The 23010-nt window shown below is 38.3% G+C and overlaps 1 protein-coding gene across 7 annotated transcripts; it reads right to left on the reverse strand.

Annotated features, from left to right (window-relative positions):
* Positions 1-1346: 1346 nt before the first annotated feature.
* TIAL1 (TIA1 cytotoxic granule associated RNA binding protein like 1) lies at positions 1347-21189 on the reverse strand. Of its 7 annotated transcripts, none has more exons than XM_075026504.1 (12): positions 20930-21179; positions 13882-13978; positions 10394-10492; positions 10029-10083; positions 9631-9718; positions 7652-7727; positions 4271-4379; positions 3873-3968; positions 3702-3786; positions 3288-3411; positions 2675-2814; positions 1347-1718 (listed from the first exon to the last, which is right to left on the reverse strand). In XM_075026504.1, exons 1-12 carry the CDS (start codon positions 20956-20958, stop codon positions 1601-1603), a joined length of 1116 nt encoding a protein of 371 aa, XP_074882605.1. In that variant the 5' UTR covers positions 20959-21179; the 3' UTR covers positions 1347-1600. The 7 variants fall into 7 exon arrangements, with proteins under 7 accessions (XP_074882605.1, XP_074882604.1, XP_074882606.1 ...); XM_075026503.1 differs by having other exon boundaries at positions 10394-10543; XM_075026505.1 differs by lacking the exon at positions 20930-21179 and adding an exon at positions 17096-18024 and having other exon boundaries at positions 10394-10543.
* Between the last annotated feature and the right edge of the window lie 1821 nt (positions 21190-23010).

A 23010-nucleotide genomic window follows, 5' to 3' on the forward strand; every position in this document is an offset into this window, starting at 1 on the left:
CTTTTTTTTTTTTAAATTGTGCCTGCCTCAGTGTATTTCAGTATACAGCTGAAACATTTGCACCCCCTAGCTGTCACAGGTAAGACACAGTACTTGTATCTAACTTACATTCATTTTCAACTTCAAATTTATTGAGGCAGTTTATATCAATGTATCCATAAAATAATTCAGAAATAACCCAAGTATACCATTTAAACATCTTCATGATTTATCCATTTACACACTCAGTACACAAACAACCCAGCCTCTGTACAGGTTCATCACATGCAAACCACCCATAAAGACAAAAACTTTAATTAAAAATAAGTCACAACTCAGTGTACTGTTTCAACTGCATCTCCATTTACCAAATGGCACATTGAATATTCTCTAAAATAAGATGTTTTTAACAATCTTGTTAAAAAATTCTTGGGCAAAATATTTCTAGACTTAAAAAACATCAAGATTTTTCAAAACACTCAAGATACTATACAACTTATAATAACCTTGAAATAGGTTTACAAGGTTGTTAACCAAGGTATTTACATACCAAATAATGTAAAGCAAAAAATTCGTATTTCTAATGACAAAAAGGTGATGCATTAAAGATTTATGAAATTAAAATTAAGGCTCTTTGTTATAGTTCTTTATGTAACTTTACATAATAGCCAACTTTGGAAATGTCAGTCTTGCACATTCTTGTCAATCTACTGCATTTAAAGCAGTAGAGTATATTAAGTATTACTTTGAATAATTACATTGCTACTTCTATGTTTGAGCATGCTTTTGAAACACTGTAATTATGAAATATTTACAATGTGTAGCCTTCAAACTTTATGTAAAAGCACAAGTATGACTGTCTGATTTGAATACAAACAACATACTTGCAAAAACGTTTTTACTTCTCAAAATTAAATGCAAAATTACTACAGTCTTAAGCAAACCAGCTCTGAAAAGTTTTAATGTGTGCCTGAATGTGGACAGTAAAAGTTATGTGAAATTACTCAGACAGTACTGTTTTTCATTTTAGACTGAACTATTCTTTGTATCAGACTGTTTTCTTTAAGCATGTAGAAAAATTAAATATTTTTTTAAAAAATTATTCCAAGACCTACATATACTTTCTGAGCTATGCCTATAGGTTTCTTGAAAAATCAATACTGTCTAGCAGGTTGTAATGATTGGTCCACAGTTTATTTCAGGATGTGTGTTCAACTAAAAGCAACTTGTTGTTTTTCAACGTCATTTCTCTTAAAAAGCACAGTGATATAAAACACTGAAGACAGAACAAAAAAAAAATGGAATGGTAACCTAAAGATCAAATTCATTAGCCATTTCTCCTACTATATCAAAATTTGTAGTCAGAATTGTCTTTATTGACTTTATTTAATTTTTGTACACAAAGAAAAACATGTCCATATCCATCATGAACAAAAACTTTAAAAGGCAGAACTAGAAGACATTTGTGTCCTTCACCAAAGCAAAGCTGTGCTAAAGGTTCCAAACATTTCCATTTTTAAAATAAATATTTTCTTTTTTCATTGTCTACATTCCAGTCTTCAGAATGTCACTGGAAACTGCAGCCTATCATGAAATACACACTTTTAAACAGAGTCCCAGCTCACTGCGTTTGGTAGCTTGCCATACCATATCCAGCTTGGTTAGGTATTACAGGAGCACCTTGTCCCTGGGCAGGTTGAGCACCAAATCCACCCATCCAGGCAGCAGATGGAGATTGGCTTAAAAAGAAACAAGATGATTAAAAAAAGAAAAAAAGAAAAAAGGAAAAAAAACAAGAAAAGAAAAATAATCATGCAAGCTAGTCAAGTTATTTACAAGACAACGGACAAAAAACAACAACAACAAAAAAAGAACATACTTCCTACACTACTATTCATACCAAAATAGAACAATTTCTTCTTCTTCTCTTTAATGAGTAATTCAGGTAAAGTGCTACAACATGTGATTCTTGAAAATATCATAAGCTTTTTAAGAACAGCCCCACAAACCTTGGGTACTAGCTGCATAGGACAACCACCTCCAAAGGCACATACATATGCAGGTGGCTCTAAGTCAACATCAAGGATGCAGAAATGCAAAAAATTCCCAACACCTAATTGGCATGAATACCAGTGATCGGTTTATCAGGGCTTAATATGTTTAATTGCAAGAGATAATGAAGAATTATGTAAACAAAGAAGTTATTTTAAAAGTATGTTAAAACAAAAAGTTGTTGTGAAGACTTCCATCTTCAAGAGATCAAGTATTAAAAGCTCACCCAAATTCTGAAATGGCACAAGTTAAAGTGTCAATATGTAGCTTCTTCTCTCCAGGGTTATGAATGCTTCAGGCAAATACCTGGGCTCCCTGGCTCAGACTCTCCAGTATTCACCACCTCAATTTGGAATCCAGAAAATTTTTAGATATCAGACAAGACCACCACCCAAAACTTTATCAAAGGAGTCGTCTTTGTGCCTTGAATCTCAAAACACCCATACACATAAAACGTGTGATCGAGTACAAGTCAGAGTGACTCACCCCATTATTTGGTCCATGGTAATCATTAAACATAAGCTTTAATCATGTAGGAGTCCACCTAAGGCTTGAAACCTTGTGCAATCCTTGAATCAAATGAGCCTGAAACTCAGATATAACATTCTTGGAATATTCTAAAAAATTAAATACAATTACTCACTCTACTCCAAAACCCTGTTGATTCCATGCTTGGCCATACATTCCATATGATGGCACTTGCCACCCATTAGCCATATATTGCCCGTACTGTTGTGGATTTCCATATACTTGGCTCCATTGCCCCCATTGACTGTAATCCACCTAAGGAGAGAATAATTCATAGTACTTCAGGTTCTAGAGATGGATCATGTTCCTTTTGTGCTGAAGGCAAATTTTTTGGCTAGATCAATCACAGGGCTGAAACAAGTAATAATGAGATCAGAAACATAAGACATCACTGTGACTTAATTAGATCCTTGTATTGAAAAAAGTATTTGAGTGTATTTTAAATACCAAAGAATATTTGGTTGGATAGTCACCTAGTCTGCAGTTAGTGAACTAGCAAGAATCAGAATTACCTCAAAGTTTCTCCCTATCTTGAATCATATCCAGAAGACAGTAACAGATACTCCATCAAAATCACTAGCCCAATTTGATGAACAACTGGAACATAACTGAGACAGAACATGGAATTTCATAAGAAGTCTAACACAAAATTTAGCTATCGTAACTGGGAAGGCATTACAGGTATATACACAAGTGCTTTTGTAATACAATGAAAAGGTTAAAGTTACCTGTTGGAAGTTTTTAGTCATGTCAGGGGATTCTTTACCCCAATAACACTTAACAACATGTCCTTCAATTGTGGTTCCATTAACTGAAACAATAGCATGTGCTGCACTTTCATGGGTTGAAAATCTAAAGAATGTAAAAACAAACTAATGTTATGCTTTATAGTACTTTCACTTGAGTGTTAAAAAACAGTGACTCCATACATACAGGAAATCCAGAGAAAAAGATCTGCTTTCACAGATATTCATCTTCTCGGGTAAAAAGATTGGTGGCCACTTTTAAAAGTTCCAAATTTTTCTATGAACATATGGTGACAGCTTTTAATGTATCAGCACAAGTTCAATCAAGTAAATTACAGAAAGATGAAACATGACTACATGAACAAAATCACAGATTTTATTTTTCTCTGTCCATACCTGACAAATGAGTAACCTTTTTCCGGAAACACCCTTATTTCCATAATCTGTCCAAATGGTGAAAAAGTCTGTCTCATAAGTTGATCTACAACATATAATGTTTTTGATTTAGTAACCATCTTGGTGTCCCAAAAGCTTCAATAATAAAAAAAATAATAAAACAAATCCTACCTGTTAGCCCCGAGGCAATTCCTCCACAGTATACAGTACAATTTTTTGGACTTGACTGATTTACTACATCTTCAAACCTCAATTGTTTCGTGTTATCTATAAAGAGAGAAAGCTGTTTTTAAGCAGCAGGCTAACAGTAACCACAGAGTCCCAGATACCTACCTCGTACACAAGTATGAATTGTACATTTAACGAACACATTCAATATTTTATGATAGACCAGTAGCGCCACCACTGCATTCATATAATATACCAAAAAAATCTATTCTTTAAGATCTGGAAGTCAAGGTAGATATGTAATTAAGTGCCATGATTTTGGCAACATTATGTTTAATTCCTCCATTGAACAGCGATGTGCAAGAGAACAAACACAACATAGCATCACATGAAGGTCTTACTTTCTTGTGTACTTTTGGGGGCTGGTGGTTTCCGTGTTGCCCAGTTAGTTCTGATCTGACGGCCTCCCAACCACTGGCCTCCCATGTGTACAATAGCATTTTCTGCATCCTAAAGAGATTAAAAAAAGATTATAAACACATCAAAACAAGAAGCATGTACAAGTTTACTTCTAAGAAAGACCTGGTTGTCAGCTAATTCTGTTGACAAAACCAGTAACAATACTAAAAATATTATGAAATTCTGAACAACGACAGCAAGCAGCCAAAAATAAAGTAACATGAAGCCAATCGGTTACAGAGAAGGCCCTCACAAATGATTTGGTAAAAACTTCCTCCCACCCTTATTTTTTACACACAGGTTAGAAGCCAACTATAATCATACACATACTACCTTTACACAAAAAACATCTGTAAAAGAATATTTGAAGGCTGCCCAAAAAAGTACAAAGGTCATACAGATAGATGCCAGAAACAATTTCTGAAACAAAACAACTATAATTTTAACTATAAAAAAAGTATGAAATTATTTTGCCAATTGACTGTTATTAAAAATACAATACACAAAAATACATATAATAGTAACAGATGAAAAATCAGGAAAGACTGTTTAATCAAAATATGTCACTGAAAAATTTCTCCGATGTAACCCCAGTAACACTTATACCATGCAGCACATGTTTCCAAAAGACAATGTATAAGAAGATCTAAATGTGTTTTTTCAGAATCTTAATATGCACTGAACATAATAGGCCAAATTTAGGTAGAAAAAACTAAAATTTTGGGAAGACTGAATGGTAGTTACCAAGAAATTGTAATGCTGAGATACAAATAGATTGAGCACACAAGTTTCCTTTTATTCATTACTTGCACCAACCCCCGTCCCCATCCCATCCTCTCTTCTGCCCTCTGGAGGCATGCAATACATGTCTGAACATACACCGCTTTTTAAGTTCTCTAAATATTGAAGTCATTGTATGAACACACACACACATTAAAGAGTCCATGGCCCACATGGCTTAACTTCTTATCTGAAGCATGAATTAGGAGACAATCTTTAAGTTCACATTGTAAGCAGAAACATCTAGTAAGCAAGGGATAAGTTTGCTAACACTTGGAAGAAGCAATTTTTTCCCCAATCGCTTTGAAAGGAGAGGCAGAGCAAATAGTACACGGGTTTGAAATGCTTTTCCAAGGGCACAAAGCTTAAGAAAGAAAACGCCAAGCACAAAGGACAAAGAGGACATATGGACAAGTTAAAGGTGGGTGACTAGCATTGTCCTGCCTCACACTGAAGGCTTCCAGCTGTAACAGGTTCATCTCGAACTCAAATCACTCAGGACCTTGATCTTCCTAAGTTTTAATTAAACAGAGTGATCATTTTGAAGACAATACATAAATACAAAAGAGAAATTATGAGAGATCACCAATGAGAAAAAACCCTAAAAGACAAAAACAAGCCACCAGAATTAAAAAAAAAACACCACCAAACTATTCAAGCACCCTCACTCCTAAAACACAGTAAGTTACAAACTGACTAGGAAATGAAAAAAGCTCTAATGAATCTTGCTGCCAGTCTTGAGGATCACAGCTATGACAAAAATGGAACGTAGCCTGTGCTGTAACTGTTCCACGTCAATGTAGGAGTTTATTTTTTTTATAACTGTGGTGTGCATTAAGACCTCAGACTGGAGTACCTAAAGTCTGGGAACATATCCCACTTCCCCAAATCTAGCAGGATGACAGTAAATTCTGAAAAACAGGACTTAAACTGCCAGCTCAGGATGGTCGTGCCATAACCCTATAGGTGCAGCTGCTGTCTGAATGAACAGCAATAAGAACATAAATTTTAGAAGTACTTTTTAGTATTACATTTAGAATTCATCCATTAATTTTGCAGAGTGAATACAGATTTTTAAATCAGAGTTTTTGTGCCTCAGTCTTAAAAGAATCCAGTAACTTGCATTCCATGTGACTGTTACAATATTTCCCCTATGGTCACAGAAACCAAACACAACCATATGATAAGGGAAGAAGGGTACAAGGAAATAAGACATCTATTCCTCTTGTCTATTTCAGCTGCAACACAAAATAGATGAAGTGGAAAAATACACTAAATCAAGGCATTCAAATTGTAATATCTTAGGGCATTTGCAAATCTGAAGAAAAGAAATTCCAACTTTTTCTTCCGATTAAGATTCAGCTTCAGATAACTTACAGAAGACAGAAGAGCCTTGACATGTAGGAATTCTGACTACACAAACAGCCTTATATGCCTAAAATCCTTAACTGTGTGTGTTTCTCCTATGCAAAATATTTAAGGAAACCAGTTTACACAGTTTTGCCATGTTGTCCCACACATACCTCTAAACATGTACAGCTCAAGTTTCCAAATAATCTCCCCAAATTTCTTAACTCTGTCAAGCATTTATTTAACTTCCAAATTACCAAGAATTATTTGTTGAGTCAATTGTATTGCTATAAATGGTAGGGCATAGCACTATTTTTACCAGTACTATACTGATTAAATTCTACAAATAACATCTTTAATATCTGTATCAGAAAGGGGTACTAGTCACTTGTCGGAAGCATTTTTTCCTAAGCATGTGTAACATTATCCATTACATAACACCATCCAACACAAAACCAAGAGCAACCTTCAGTTTTACAATATGCATAAGCAAAATGCTTTAGAAGTACAGAATCACCTCTTAGCTCCAAATTAATTACTCAATACAAAGAACCATCTTAGATTTCAAAACAATCTAACTCAAGCAAAGGACCAACCAAGAGCTTTCCTGAGACGCAGAGCTCAAGCAAATAAATCCAGCCACACTTCAGCGTATGACACACTTGGTTGCATTAGGTCCCCAGAAAGACTGAGCTTTGGCACGAACCTAAACCTGGCAAACACCACTGCGCAGCATGGCACTGCGCTCCTTCGGTTGGAGGGCTCCAGGACGTCGTTTTCCAGGGGCTCCTACCTTAACAGAGGGAGCCGCAACGGACCTGGCACAGAGCCTCAGCTAGGAGACCTAAAGCACTACTGGTCAGACCAGGCACCCAACTCACTGTAGGAGAGGTGGTTCCACAGACTAAGCTGAACTACCCTAACACACCCGAACAACCTTTCTACATTCAGGAATCTTGTTTCACGATGTCCTCGAATCTTTTTTCGCAACGTTCTCATAGCATCGCTGTCGTCTGAATTGTTTCAACCCTTAACCATAAATAACTGAAGTTTTTGACTAAAGTATGTTTGTCCCACACACGCAAATTTATTTCCCCTGGGTAAGTCTGATACCTAGTGAATATATAAACAGAGGTGCAACACTAGAAGTAGAAAATAGGCAATTATTTTAAATCTACATTGTGATTACTCACCAGTTTGTTATAAAAAGATACAAAACCATAGCCTTTTGACTTTCCAGTTGCCATATCTTTAACTACCCGTGCATCCCTGTGAAAAGAAGCACAGCTATATGAGGGTAATATTAATAACCTGCAAAATAAAAACTAAAAGGAACCACACACACTGTATTGTGAGCATAATTTTTTCTTATAAATTCAGTTAGCCCTAAAACTACAGTCATTCCTGAACTCTCCCTATTGCTTCTTTACCTGTTAGAAAAAAGCAGTAGGACAAAAAAAATAACATGTAATAAACATGCAACCTATCCACATAACCTATACTGGCTAAAACTAGAATGTTCAAATTTGAAGTATAAGAGAAACAAAGTTTCCTTTTCTAATATTCTATTGGCTAGGGTCCTCTAAGGTTTACTGTTCTATAAATTACTGTAACAATTCTATCTAATTTACCATGCATTTTCTAAATAGTTAAATGTCTTCTGCCTAGTGATACAAAATATATGAAATATTAAAAAATCGAAAAAGAGGAAAAAATAGGAATTAAAAGGCATACATGGCCTGTTAACAGATTTCTTTATTTTTCTTGGTCAATTCTCTACCATCATTTTGGAGTTTGGGTAGCTGTAAATTTTGAAAAATTGACATTTTCAGAAATTTAAGAAAGGAGAATAAAACTAACAACAATGCTAAGCACACCAGTACGAAAACAACAAATTTACACAGAAATTTTAGTGAGTAAGTTAAAATGATTGGAAATATAGAACTGCACTGAATATAGAATGTTAAAATGTAAATACTAAAATATGTATATATAAATAATGTATAATAAGAATAAATAGAAATGAGAAAAAATCTACAACTGAGTTCCAGTGTGCACAGTTCCTTGCAGTTAGCCTTCAAGATCCTGTCCATTCTTATGAGCAATTCTGCAAAATAACCAGAATGCTATTACTTTTAATTGTGACTTGGACTTTAGAAAAACTGCAGGTCTCAGGTATAAATAATAGATTGAGAAACAGAAACCTGAATTATTCTTTTTAAATTGAAAACAGTACTACTTACCACATTAAGAGACAAAAAGCAAAGTAAACAAAATAGCAGAGGTAAGAAATAAGATTTATGATTCATTTAAAAATATGCGTACAGAACAAGAGAAAAATAAGAATTTTGTTCTTAGAAATATATTCCTGTAAAGTAGTACAAAAACGTTCATGTGCAACTTTGAAAGATTTATATAAAGATAACTGATAGAAGATTAACAGACTTTTTTTAGCAGTACTCTTAAGGACATACATACTTTAGCACTCACAAGGATTCTTATAATTTTAAATATGTTCAATTAAAATACCAGGTGCTTTAGTATTACGTGAATTATCTATGAGAAGTTTAAAGAAACATTCTCTTAACTGGCAGAAGTGTGCACATATTATAAATCCACCATTCTTTCATTTAAATATTACAATCTTAATTCATCCCCTGTTATCATCCAAAAAAGTAGATTTCATTCTCATAAGTATTAGCTTTTTTCAAAACGTTCACAAGTTATTCAACTAGCTGCTTCATAAATTTATATTCTAATTGCCCAGTTTTCTATACTGCCTATGAAACGCAGTATGAATGCATAGAAAATACACTGAGGATGCAACATATACCAGTTGTCAAGTCACTACTCTGTACACATTCTGAACAACAAAAAGTCACACTTAGGAACAGTAATTAAATTTTAATAAAAAGCTGAAGTACATTAGCATATAAATTAGGTTAAAAGCACATTGCTTTCAGCAAAACCAGAGCACAATTACATTACTGTATTTACAATCATGATAGATACTGAGATGAAACAATAACCCCCCTTTACTGCCCACCCAACATGACAAAATTAACATCAGAAAAATTATCCAAAAAGATAAGAAATAACATTTCAACTCAGAAACAAATTTTCACTGTCATATTTTCTAACTAATATTGGAAATGTTTATTACGATACTTACGATATTTTACCAAAAGGAGCAAATGCTGACTTGATGTCTTCTGTTGTTATTTCTGGACTTAAATCCCCAACGAACACATGGAAGTGATCTGAAAATAAATAATTTACTAATCAAATATTTAACTGCTATCTAAAATTTCAACTCCTGAGAAAGTGATGCTCTGCACACAGCACTAGGAACGAGGAACACCCAGGATTCCATTTGATGAGCAGCAGCAATTTAATCTGTCCACTCCAGTTTCCCCAGTTGTAAAGCAGAAACAGAAGAATTAGTTTGCAAAATTCTATTAAACACAAGACAGGAAGGAGAAAAGTTATGTTTAAATGCATTTATGACAAATTATTACCACGTTGTGAGATATTTGTGTAGAAGTGATACTGTGGCATTACTTTACTTACTGGATGTATCTTTTTTCTGGCTACTTGGTGTTGTTGCCCAGTTTACTTTGACCTCCTGAAAATAAGTATAAGATTTAGTATAAATTCACAAAAGTCTTACGTTTTATAAGTTCATTCAAGGGTGGGTTACAATTGTCAATGTTTACAAATCATCATTCAATATAAAATGCTGTCATAATTAGAATGTCACAAACGATATGTTTCCTAAACATTTCTTTTTTTTAAATCAGTATTTTGAAAATATTATTCTAACAGTACTTAACCTCAGTAAACATCTTCAACAAAATGAATGCCCCACGGTTTTATTAATATTTTTACACAAACCTATATTTCTTAAATCTAAGATTACAATGTAAGCAACTTACCTTTCCCAAAATTTTTCTCCCATTCATAGCAGCTAATGCAGCAGCTGCATCTCTGTGTTCATAAAATTCCACAAAGCAATAAGGGTCATTGCTTGTATGCTGCAAAACAGAAAATCCAACAGAAGAGTTGACCCTTCTGCTATCGGGTTGCTGAGAAGAAAATCCAGGAAAATATATTACTTATAGCTAGAAACTTTAAGAATGATTTGCATTAGATTTATGAAATAGCCTTTGACATTACACTTAAATGCAAGAATTATGAAGATGGACTTTTTATTAAAGGTCTCGCAATTTCTGAAGTATAGTTTACCTTGTATGAGGGCTCAGGACTTTAAGTTTACTAAACTAAAAATAATTCAACTACCAGAAAAAAGTGATCTGCAGACTGGATGGAAGGGGGGGAAAAAAGAGGAAGAACGGAGAGAAGAACAAAAATGGTCTTCTGCCTCATATATATACTCAAAGCTCAAAATGTTTGTTCCCCAGATACATTTTTGCCAATTTTCTCTCTCCTCCTACTTAAGAAGTCCTTCCTTTTATTTGCCTGAAACTCACTAGCGGACAGCTACCCAAAAGTTGCATATTCTCAGTCTCAAGTGAAAAATGTTATACACACCAACTGGAAAATATCCCTTTAAAATGACTCAAAATAGTCTGAGGGAAAAAGATAATCAATTGATTGTTACTCTGTTAAATCTTGGGCATAAACCAGTTTTTTAGGATGGCCTATCAAATAACCTTTAAAAACACTGACAAAGCTCACTGAAGTATTAAATGTACCAGAGTATTAAGTGCAAAGAATGTAAAAGTCTTCAGAAAAGTTGATCAAGTGGAAATGATGATTAGAATGCAATTTTAACATTGGATTTAATCTGCCTAAAAGATGTAATGAGTACAAAAACTAGAGCCTTATACCAAAACTACATTAACTACTCTGCATGTACATAAGATGATAAACACTTACTATTGAACAAATTATTTCTTGCATGGACAGGGAAGGGTCTAGCATGTAAAGAAACTGCTTTCTTGCATATCAACCTCCCCCAGCGTCAGGTAGAGCGTAGCTCTAACACAAGTTAAGAGTAGGCCTTTACCAGTTTTACTATTTAACTTCTGAAAATTCATACACACTTATATGAACAAAGAAATTCTAATTCTGCCCTGTAAAACTGGATTGTACATCTTCAGATAGAATTCTGTCCACACCTGAACAAGGGAGGCTATTAAGATCTAATAGCTGAACTGACCACAAGGCCTTGATATACCTAAAATGATCAAGTAGTATGAATGCATCCTTCAAAATAATGTCAGTACTAGGTGTCTCTAACTGATGCAAAATGAACAGACAAGAGAAAATAAACCTGAGATCATAAAAAAAGAGTTTAAGTCACAACAGCCATGAAGTGCTCTAAAAGCACATTCACCCCCGATGCCCCAAAACAGTAAGCCTTAATTCAACCCTCTTCCCATAGTACTTTCCTGCTGCAATGAAAACAAGATTTGGGAAACCCATTTAAGGCCTTAGCAGATTTAGTGCAGTTTATGTTTCAAGTGAAGTGCAATTTTACTTTTAGATTGTGGAGAGGTCTTCTTTAGCACTAAGAACTTGTCTGAAGATGCGAAGAGCCTCTTTTGCAGGTGCCCAGATCTTTAGGTGTTCAAGACACCTGTAAACGCTAGTCACACCATCCCCCGAGTATCGTATACCCCCAAAATAAACACTTGAAATAGCTAAACACTTGACATCTTCATGTCACATATTCCACAAACGAAAAAGAGTGAGCAAACAGTTGATACACCTGGCTAAAGAGTGGATTGGAGGGGGAAATCATAAAAGTTTTGAAAACATTCAGGTATAAACTTGATCGATAATGGTAGTAACAATGGACAGGTAAGAACCACTTAAATGCAACTCGGTGCCTATGAAAAGTTCACAACAATTGATCAGGACAGTATGGACAGGTACTTTGACAGTTAAAAGCGCTGTAGCTGCAGGCCAGTTCCAGTCTAGAATCCAACCTGCACTTGCTGACTGCTTGGTGACAGGTGCTAAGGTCAGCCCAGTGCATTCACCTCCGTATGACTGAATATAGCTGCAAGTAGCTTTTTGTTTATCTACTTATTTCATAAAGGTGTCTCACTTGTTGTTTCTATGGTTATGTAAAAATCTTAAAACCACAAAGCCTAACTCAAGGTAAAATGAGTCTTGGAATTTCTCATCTGGTTCTCAAGAAACCAGACTGATACTAACATCTCTTGAACAGCTGAAGGTTGGAGCAGCAGTACCTTATTTCTGAAGGGCATATGACAATCAAAACTGTTTCTTCAGAGAAAAACTCAGAACTATGCTCTGTTATCCTCCTGTTTAGTTATCTTTCTCCAATAAACTTACAGAAAACGTGGCAGAGCTCTTATCTTCACTAAAAAGTTTTAATACAATGCCACATGGGAAATTATTAGTTAAGACAAAGATGAGAGTGATGAAACAAGCATCAGGTGGATAATAGGCAGCTAAAAAACAGAAAAGCAGTGTGTCACCTTGAAAGGAAAAGACGACCACAGAGGAGTTACTACTAGTGTTCCTAAAGAAGTCTGGTCGCAAGACTTGCCTTTTAATACCTTCATTAACAATCCTGACAAAAAAATGTGACTGTACTCAGGAAATCTGTAATTACTAGTACGAAGCATAAGTAGTACTAAAAAGTAGGAAGACCATACTGAAAGAGTTGAAGAACTGAAGATTAAACCTAGCAAAAATTCCAATTAGCCCCTGCCTGCTCAAAGTATAGCAGTTATAAATGCAGAAGGAAGGAAAAATATTAGGGAGCAAAAAGTTGCCTAGGATGTCTCAGCGAGATCACAGAAATGGCTACCAACCCTAAATGTATCAGGGTATTTACAATGGAGAGAAGAAGTATTAATACTTACCAACACTTTGTACAAAAGACCTTATCTCGAATATTATGGAAATTTTGTCACTTTTTTTCAAGAAAAAAATAATTTAAGAACAGACAGGTGCAGACAAGAGCTATTCGCACTGGCACAGAAGAGGCTCAGGAAGAGCAAAACTTATTTTGAAGGATTTTTTTACTTTTCATTCATAGCAAAGAAGCAGCTATTCGAGAGGGAAAAGAATTACAGAGGCTTATGTGAAAAATGTGAAAAAGTGAAAAATGTACAAGATAGCCATGAATAACTCTTGAAAGAAGATTTCTGATCATCAGAACAAGGTGGTTCTGAAAAGAGGGGGTAAACAATCTTTTAAATGAAGTGCAATCTCATGATCAGCTGGTAAAAGGTATGTCAGGGCCACAGGCAAAAGTACAGGACTGTACACAACAACAGGTCTCTTCTGCAAAAAGCCAAACAATCAACCCAAAAAACTGCACTACCAGTAATGTCAAAAGAAGCCCCCAACTCCATTTATTTTGCACAACTTTATCCTAAGTTACATTATATTTGCTAACCCCGGATGTGGAAGGCCTTACCTCTGTTATCATTTTACAGCTTTTGCATGGTCCAATCTGGCTGAATAACTGAAGTATAAGAACTTCAGTCACATCTCTGGAGAGGTTTCCTACATAGCTACACAGGGAAACAAGAAACCAACATTTGAAACCAGAAATTTTCAGCTTTTCAAATGTATTTAAGATTTTAAAATCTTAAATTTGATTATGAAAAATCTCCCTTTAAATATCCCAGGTATCTTAAAGACAGTATTAACAAATTATTTCATGATATAGTTTTAATGCAGCATTCACGTGGTTTCTAAATTATAAAGTTGGCCGCACAACTGAGAACATGAAGCTTGATTCAGACACAGTACTGGACACAGATATCTAGTGCCAATCATTTCTTTGGCAGAGAAATGTCAAACGCAGGAAGAACATTGCTTAAGAATGTTGGGCAGAACAAGCAACCAAGTGGGCAAAGATGCTTTAAGTTTCACTTCCCACTGAGCATCTAATCCAGACTACTCCTGAATTCAGGTACAAACCTACATCTAACCCCTACTCGTTCAGTAGTAGCTATCAGAGATAAGCTGTGCTGCCTTGCAAGCAACCAACTCAATTTTTCTGTTTTCCTGAACATTTGGAAAACCAGCCCACTCACCAATAGGCAATTTATGCAGCATTATGCCATAGGAATGCTCCACACAGCATCTATCTCAACAGCTACCACCTCTGTAAAACTCCCCCAAATTCTGTCAGTGTTATTTTAATATCACCCATACTTCCTGATTTTTTTATTTATAAAATCTTAGAAATAATTCCAAGTTTTGAAATACCTATTAGAGTCCTAGATTTACCCAGATAGCCAGAAATCCAATAGCCAAATTTTAGAACTACTTCTAGATACTCTGCTACATTTTACACTCACAAAAAGTAAAACCAGATCACAGAGATGGCCAAGAGAGCCATGCATGCAGAACTGTATTCTTAAAAAAAAAAAGTGACTAATTTGTAATCAAATTGTAAACAAAGCAATCAGTTAAAAGAAAGGCTTGTCACAGCAACAGAACTCAAAAGTCATCAGCACAGGGACATTCATTATCTTTACAAGTAAGCCTGTCAAGACAAAGTATTCAAATGCAACCAGTAACACGAGCAGAACTTTTGTGATTCAGCTGTTGAAACAATATACATTTTATTCATTTTACTCTAATCTATTATAGAATGTCATAACACAGAAAGCTAAAGTCAGTCTGAGCTGTTAATACACTTCAGTGAACATAAATGTGAACCAGCATTTCTTAGTCTATGCACAAGCCAAATTCTTTTGAGTACAGCAATTTAAGTGTACACACTTCTTTTGCTTAATGGGCATCCCTTTAAAAATTTTGAAAAGCAATTTCTGTGTTTGACAACAGGATTTTCATCTAGCTTCAGCAAAATTAAAATGGACACTATTTGTTTTCATCTGAACACCACACAACAATATCAACAAATTTCTGTTTATGTTGTTATTCTTTCAACAACTATGAAACAGTTCTGCACTTCCTCAGTCAGGATTTCAATGCTACACAAGATCCAGAGTGAGTTTCTTATATATCACATCACCTGAATATAGAAACATCCATTAAAAGCTTTCAGGTACTCCTTACTTTGACTAAATATGTATGAATTAATAGAAGTCATTAATAGAAGCTACATTTCCAGCCTGTACTGTTGAAGCATTTCAGTAAAGAAGTTAAAAACTACAGAATTCTGTAAGACCCATTACAGGACAAATTGCCCATCTCATTGACTTCTCAGTTCTCTATTCTGAAAATTTAGCAGTTAAACATTTATCCATACCTTCCTTCTGAAACCTTAACTAAATTTTTGCTAATCATTCACCAAGATTAAGTTGTAAATCACTAACAGTTTTAAATGGAAATATTGACACTACTAAAATCAGATGGAAAATATAGTTACCAGTACGAATTCCCACATAAAGTGTCAATACTGCTGTGAACTTATTACTAGTACTTGTTTCCTTTTTATGTTGTAGAACAGTGTAAGTTAACACCATGCCTTAACAGCATACTGATATAAGCACCTGTACAGTAGCACTGACATGAAATTAAATACAGTGAAGTCCTACTAACATTATTGCTACTGCAAAATCAGATACAGTAAGGAGGACAATTAACACCATAGAAAAACAAAATATCAGCCTTTTCTGCATAATATTAATATGTATTTTGGAAACACAAGAACTCTGAAAAGCAATCTGAAGAATTCCTCTTCGTCTGACAAAAAAAAGCCAGGAAAAGCCATTCCTTAAATATCTATTCAATTAAGGCTAAGATAAATCACACTAACTGCTAGAAGAGATACTAGGTGGTTTTCGAATACCACTATGTCTTCATCAAGATAGTTGTGAGTGTGAATGTTGTATCATTAACTTCAGCTATGAAACAGGTTGCCTCTTCATAAAAATCAGCAGTGTAATTCTGGACCACCTGATTGCTAGATTCAAATGGAACGTAAAGTCCTAATGGTCCATTAATTCTCTAAATGTATCTGATAAACACTGCCTTGATGTTTTAATATTACCAGAGTCAGAAGGCATTAATACCTTTCACAAGTTGCTAACACACTGAAACTTGAGTAATACATACGCTAAGAATACTTCACAATAAAAAGTTCATGTAACAAGGACAACACCCACAGAGACCCAAATCTCTTGAAGTGCACATAAAATACAGGAATACAAACGTCTACAGCTTTGAAACAATACACTAAAAAATACAACTTGATGGTTACTTTCACGTCTTTAAGTAAAGTTGGATGCAGTAACATTACCTCCTTCAGTACAGTTAAAGATGACTTAAAAACACCATACAAGCAAATATCATCTGTGTACGTTTGAATACTATATAGCTAAGGAAAGAAATACATTCAACATAATAGGAACAGAAACCTTACCTTTCTGGAAACACAAAACTTTCCTCAGCTGATGCTAATCACCTGCCACACATGGCCAGCCTATTGGCACACCCAGTTTTCCCCTTTCTAGCTGAATTTACACATGATATAACACAGTATTTTCTATTCTACTTTATGAAGCCAAAATAGGCAGAACTACACCTAAAGAAAACATGGCTTTTAACATGCTACTGCATGGAATTTCAATCTTTTTGTTTAGATACATTCTAGAGGATATATTATTAAAACTTTTAAAAATTATAAAACCCAACAGAGAAGAAGCACTTACTATACTTTTATAGGCTGTTGTCTTGGTTAATGTGACAGGGCAGCAAAAGTTGTGGCTTTTTGCATACAGGCAATAGTGTTTGTTCCCTTCTGCAAGTTTGAAGCACTTAAATACCAATTAATAAGCACACACACACAAAAAACCCAAACCATATATATATCTCGCTCCTGATATAAATTTAAATATATTACACTTTTGAATGCTGCTGACAACATAAAGAATAACAAACTGTATTTGAAATTCAGAGATCTTGTAGAATTATCTAAAGAATGAAAGAAACACATATCAGCAAGTAATGAGGTTTAGAATTAAAGTCTTTGGCTTGAACTGAAAAATCCTCTTTGTGAAGGTAAACTGTTTTTTATTGTATCCTAGACAGGTAGGGAGGAAAGGGACATTTACAGCCACTACTTTTAGGTCCACAAAACTCCCCTACATACTATTTGGAGGAAAGATAGTAAATATGTTTTCACACTCGCACAGACAACATGCAAGAAATTGCAGATTCCATATTTAAATGAAGAAACTACGATAAGCAATAAGGTAATTGAATTGGTGACAAGTCCATAGAAATTCTAGTAGCATTTCTGCCTAGTGCCAGTGAGCTAATGGAAATAAAATGATACCAAGAGAAGTCCACTCTGTAGACTCCACTAAGCAGACAAAATTCCTCCACAAGAGAACTGAACTGGAAGGAAGCATAAGAGAAGTGAATCCAGCTCCTGGTTCACAGCTGACCTTACACACCCTATCCAAATTCAATGACACTAAGAATGTAACATGGCAAAGCTAATCACATAACTCATAGGTATTCAGTGACTGTTCCTGAAGTTTTTCCTAAAGCCACTAATAAGAACATACAAATTTGGAACTTTTCTTCCAGTTATCAGCGACATCCAAGAACATTTGCAACACGTTAGGTTTCTGATAGTTTAGTTTTCACTTTAAAGTAGAAACAGGACTTTGATACAGCTTGTGAAGGAAGGAAATCCGACAGTACTCACAGAAAACAGAGCTTTCAAGTGTTCAATTAAAAACAAACAAACACCCACCCCCCCCCCCAGAAGCCCACAGCTCATTTTAGGATGAGCTAAAAATTTACACATTGTGAATCCTCTGTATCACATTTGAACTGAGGGGTATGACAAATACTACAAAAAAGGCCCCCCTTTCTCAAGTTATCTTCAAACTGTTTACAGCAGTAAGGAAAACTTTTTTGGCAGAAAATATTGAATGTTATTCTTCACATTTCTATAAAGACCTATTAGTTATGAAATGTGAGAAATAAAAATGCAAGTGGTGTCTATTTTCCATACTAAGCCTCAGAAAATATTTTGAATTCTTAAAAGCTCATGACTGACCTGTCGTGACTGAAAACAACAGAACAGCCCTGTCAGTACTGCAAATGGAAACAATTATTATTCCTGAGATATTTAAGATGAGCATAAACATTAGGTAAATAGTGGTTAGGTGGATTTTTCCGTTTATAATTTAAAAAATTGCTTGCAAGTGTTAAAAAGAAAACTCCTTCCTAACCTACAGGTTTAGTTTTTCTTTCCTGAAGGAATAAATGAAATATCAAAGACATTCATAAACTATCACTTAAACTATCAACCAACTGCTTATGCACATGGTCAAATAGCTAAAGAAACAATTTGTTTTTCACTTACTCCCCCCCCACCCCCCCGTAAAAACAAACAAAAAAAGGAGTTCAACTTACAATATTATTAGTTGTTCTTGGGGGGCAGTGAGTTTTACTTCTATGAGAGATCATAACTGCTATACAGAAAAAGTATTACCCAGGACAATAACCTTTAAAACACAACTTGCAATTCTGAATTTAAAGGCATTTCAGATAAAAGTCGGGACAAGAAGGAGATGTAAGAAAAGCTACAGAGCAGAATATTTGTGTTTTATGAAAAAAGCCCTCAAATAATTACAGGGAAGTAACCCTGCATGACTGTGTTTCGTACAAAACTACTAGGAAATGAATGTATATGCTGTTTATGAGTTCGACAAATTAGACAGTCACATGTGTGCAATAAAACATCTTGGGCAGCTGTAGAGATGCTATTTCAGACATCTTAGTAAAAATGTAATTTTTTCCTTGTCAGTGACTATGGGCTAAGTCAGGTCATCAACCAATGTGTTAGTAAGAAGAACCCACTCCCAATGTAGTGCCAAAACTTGTTAGCGGTAAAAGAACATTTTAAAACTTAGCCTAGATATAGCACTTATTTAAAAAAAAAAAAAAAAAAAAAGCCAATCGGGAAGAGAGGAACCTTGATAACAAAACTGAGTAAAAAGCTGTGTAACTTTGCTCTTTTCCCTCCTCTCATTCTAAAGCAACACTCTGAAAACTACGTCCACTATCAGGGCCAAGCCAGGTCAGACCATTTGGGTCATCAACACAAAAGGCATGTAAAATATCCTTATTTAAACTATGCATCTTGGGGAGCACAGACTAAGTAAGTACTTATTCTACACTATAAACAAGTTAAAAGAACTTTTGCAGATGTAGGAAGGAGAAAAAACACAAATTGCCTCGAAAAGCCTTAAATGCCAAGTCATCATTTTGGTAGTGGAAACAAAATTCAGAGATTATTTTGCTCTGTTTCAGTAGTGTCTTTAAAGCAGCCCTCAATCCAAATTATCTTTGAAAGCCTTTCTGAAGGCTACTGTCCCAAAACCTGAATAGACAAAGATTTCATTTGCACTGTCTTGAGCTATGTTTCTCATATGTGCAGCCTGAACGTCGTACTGTTGAGACTGCCTTTCTTACACGGACAGCCCGAACACTGTCCTGTTCATACAGCACGTAACATCCTTTGGCAACTGGAAACTGAAAATCTATGAACTAGTTACAACAATCAACAACAGAATTACGTGCTCTCGAGTGCCTCACCATACATACTAGCCCCCCCTCACGTAAGTCAGCAGGACAAAGAAAACCCATCAAAACCATACCTGCAGAGTTGGAAAGAACTCAACAGCAACCAAAAAAAGCTCAAATTTACAAACAGAAAACAGGTGACAGCCACCAACTGATTAAACACTGCCCAGAGAGACACGGCCAACATACAGTTACTTCTTTTGCCAGGGCCCAAGCGGCTGTTACCGAGCCATACGGTGAAACACTGGAGGGAAAAGCAGTTTCTCCTACCCGCCCGCTACCGAGAGTCTCCTTTTGCGGTGCTCCCCGTCCCACCCACCGCAGGGAGAACACAAAGAACTTCCCTACCGCCGGGACCGCCGTGAAGGGGACCCGAGGACGGGCGACCCCGACCCGCTCCTCCCGGCGCCGGCCCGGGGAGAGGCTTACGCCCGCAGGCCGGGCAAGCGGGGCTTCTCCCCCCCCTCCGCAACCTACACCCCCCCCGGCACTGGATAGGGACCTGGTCAAAGCGGGGGTCCCCTCGCCGCCACCCGGGTCTCCCCCCGTTGTCCCCCTGAACCGGTGTAAGGCAACCCTGCGCTCTCCCCAGCCGCCCCGTCTCCTCTCCCCTCCCTCCCTCCGCTCCCCCTGCCCCACGGCCAGCTCGGGACCCCGCTCCCCATCCCTCCCTCACACGCTCTCTCCTCAAGCACCCCCCGCTCCCGCCCGCCGCCTCCCTCCGCACCCACGGGGACCCCCCCCACCCCCCTCGGCCCCGTTCCCCCCCTCTCCACGCACCCGCGCCTCCCCGCCCCCACCGCGGCCCGGCCACGCACGCCTCAGGGAGCGCATCCCCCCCCCACCACCACCACCACCACCGGCCCGGCCCCCCCCTCCGCCCCGGGCCCGCTGGGGCTCACTCCCCACCCGGAGGCCCCCGCGGTCCCTTCCCCACTCACAGGGTCCTGGGCTGCCCGTCGTCTTCCATAATGGTGGGCGAGCGCCGCTCTCAGCTGCACCCGCCGGGGCAGCGCCGGAGGGGGCGGGGGGGGGCGGGCTCCGCCGCGCAGGGAGGCGAAGGGAAGGTGAGGGTGAGGGCCCCGGCTCCCCCCGCTCCGTCTCGCCCCCTCGCCAGGTCCCGACACCGCAGCCCGAACGGGAGAGAGGGAAGAAGCACCACAAAATGGCCGCCGCCACCAGACACTCAGGAAGCCGCGCTCTGCGCAGCCGCGCCCCGCCGGGCCCGCTCCCTCTCGGACCGGATTCTCCTTCCCCGGTCCCCGCCGCCGCGCCGCGGAGCGCGCTGGGGATCGTAGGCACTGACGGGGAAAAGGCGGCGGGACGGCCGGCGGGGGCCCACCGGCCTTCTGGGTGCTGTAGTCCGACGGACCCGTCACCGCGCCGCCGGCCCGCCGGGAGCCACGCCGGGAAGAAACTACAGCCCCCAGCATGCTTAGCGGCGCCGGGCCAGAGGGCGCGTCGGGGGTGGGGGGGGGAGCCCGGGCGGCGCGGATTGGCCGGCAGCAGCCCGGGAAGATTCGCCCGTCTGCGCCGCCGCCTCCCGCCAGCGCCGGGGCCGAGCGGGGCAGGCCCAGGGACCGGGGACCGGTCCCCACCGCGGGGGTACCGGCGGCCCTCGGCCTTCAGGAGTAGTTGGGGAAAGCCTGTGGCGAACCACGGGCCCCCGGGGGTTTCTGTTGGGGGCTGACGGAGCGAGGCTGCGCTGAGGTGCGGCGGTAGTGTGTGCATAAATGACGGAAAATAAAAAAAAAAAGGGGTCTGGTACACTTCAGGGGGCCCAGCCGGTAACTGCTCATCGCGTTGGTGCCTGTTTGGCTGAGGGGAGCCCGGTTTCTACCGGAACGTGTTACTGCTGCGCGTCGCGTTGGCGAGCGGAGGTCACGGTTTCACGTACCGTGCCCACAGGCTGGCGGTAACGCGGCCTGCCCGTCTTCAGACACCGCCGTGCGTAAGTACGGGACCGCTTGGAAAGGCTGCGATCGATCGGTGGGAGATGCGCAATGCTCAAGGGGCTCACCAAGAGCAGAGACGATGGGGAAGGAGGCCCGTCTGCCTCGTTCCGTGCCACGTACACCGTGATGAGGTGTTTTGTAGGAAGCAGTGCTGTAGGGCGCTGTTATTTGGGACCGTGAAACCAACCTCTGTCATGGGCACAGAAGAAAGCGCCGTTAATTAGCACTTTGAACCCCGAACAGGGGTGGTATCACAGAGCAGAACTCGGTGCCTGCGACTGGGACTCGGGACAAACGACAACGGAGCCATGACGATGTCTCAGAGAAGTTTGGAAGGAAGAAGCCTTGTGCATTATCATCCTTTGTCAGCAATTTCAGCAGAGGCATCGAGCAATGGTTTCTGGAAACTCTTCTCCTGGAAGCACTCTCCTTTTTACATCAAACATAAAAATCCTTGCTAACGTCGTTAAACTGTTCTCGCTACAAAAAAAATTGGTTTAATAGAAGAATTTTTATGGTAACTTATCTAGTGAGAAGTTAAGTTAGGAATTGTCAGTGAGGAAATGGATCAGAATAGCTCTGCATAGGCGGAGTACGAGCATCCTCACGTACAGTTACTGCAGAGTAATCACAGCACTCTTACTCTGGAAGAAATTCAATTTGTATAGATATTGAATATTCAAGTACTCTTAAATACTCTCCCTCTTCCAAAATAGTAACATCATGGAGAAAACTGCATATATACTTATCAAACTAGATATTTTCATGCCTGCTGCTCACACAGTAATGTTTTCCTATCTTTAACTTAAACACGCAAGACTGTTGCCAGGCATATATTTCTGCGAGAAGCTATTCTAGCTCATAGATGCAGATATAGGTGGCTTAAGTAACTTTTTAAAATGCATTAAAACCACAGAAGATTGAATAAATAAGGAATGACTGGAATACTCTAGCCATGGGTTTTGAATAGCCAAAGATCCGCATATAAAGAATTGTGTATCCAGCAGGGATCAAACACTTTTTTGTCAGATACTGCCACTGGCAACGGCAGTGGAAGGAGGCACAAA

The sequence above is a fragment of the Buteo buteo genome, chromosome 4, assembly GCF_964188355.1.
Source record: "Buteo buteo chromosome 4, bButBut1.hap1.1, whole genome shotgun sequence".
Classification (NCBI taxonomy): domain Eukaryota; kingdom Metazoa; phylum Chordata; class Aves; order Accipitriformes; family Accipitridae; genus Buteo; species Buteo buteo.

What these genes read in the sequence shown, in the direction of transcription:
- TIAL1 (XM_075026503.1), bottom strand. Translation starts at nt 20,958, where the DNA reads ATGGAAGACGACGGGCAGCCCAGGACCCT. An exon ending in CCCCAAAAGTACACAAGAAA is followed by an intron (nt 3,969 to 4,270) that starts GTAAGACCTTCA and finishes CTCTCTTTATAG; the next exon opens with ATAACACGAAACAATTGAGG. An exon ending in AAAGGTTACTCATTTGTCAG is followed by an intron (nt 3,412 to 3,701) that starts GTATGGACAGAG and finishes TACATTCTTTAG; the next exon opens with ATTTTCAACCCATGAAAGTG.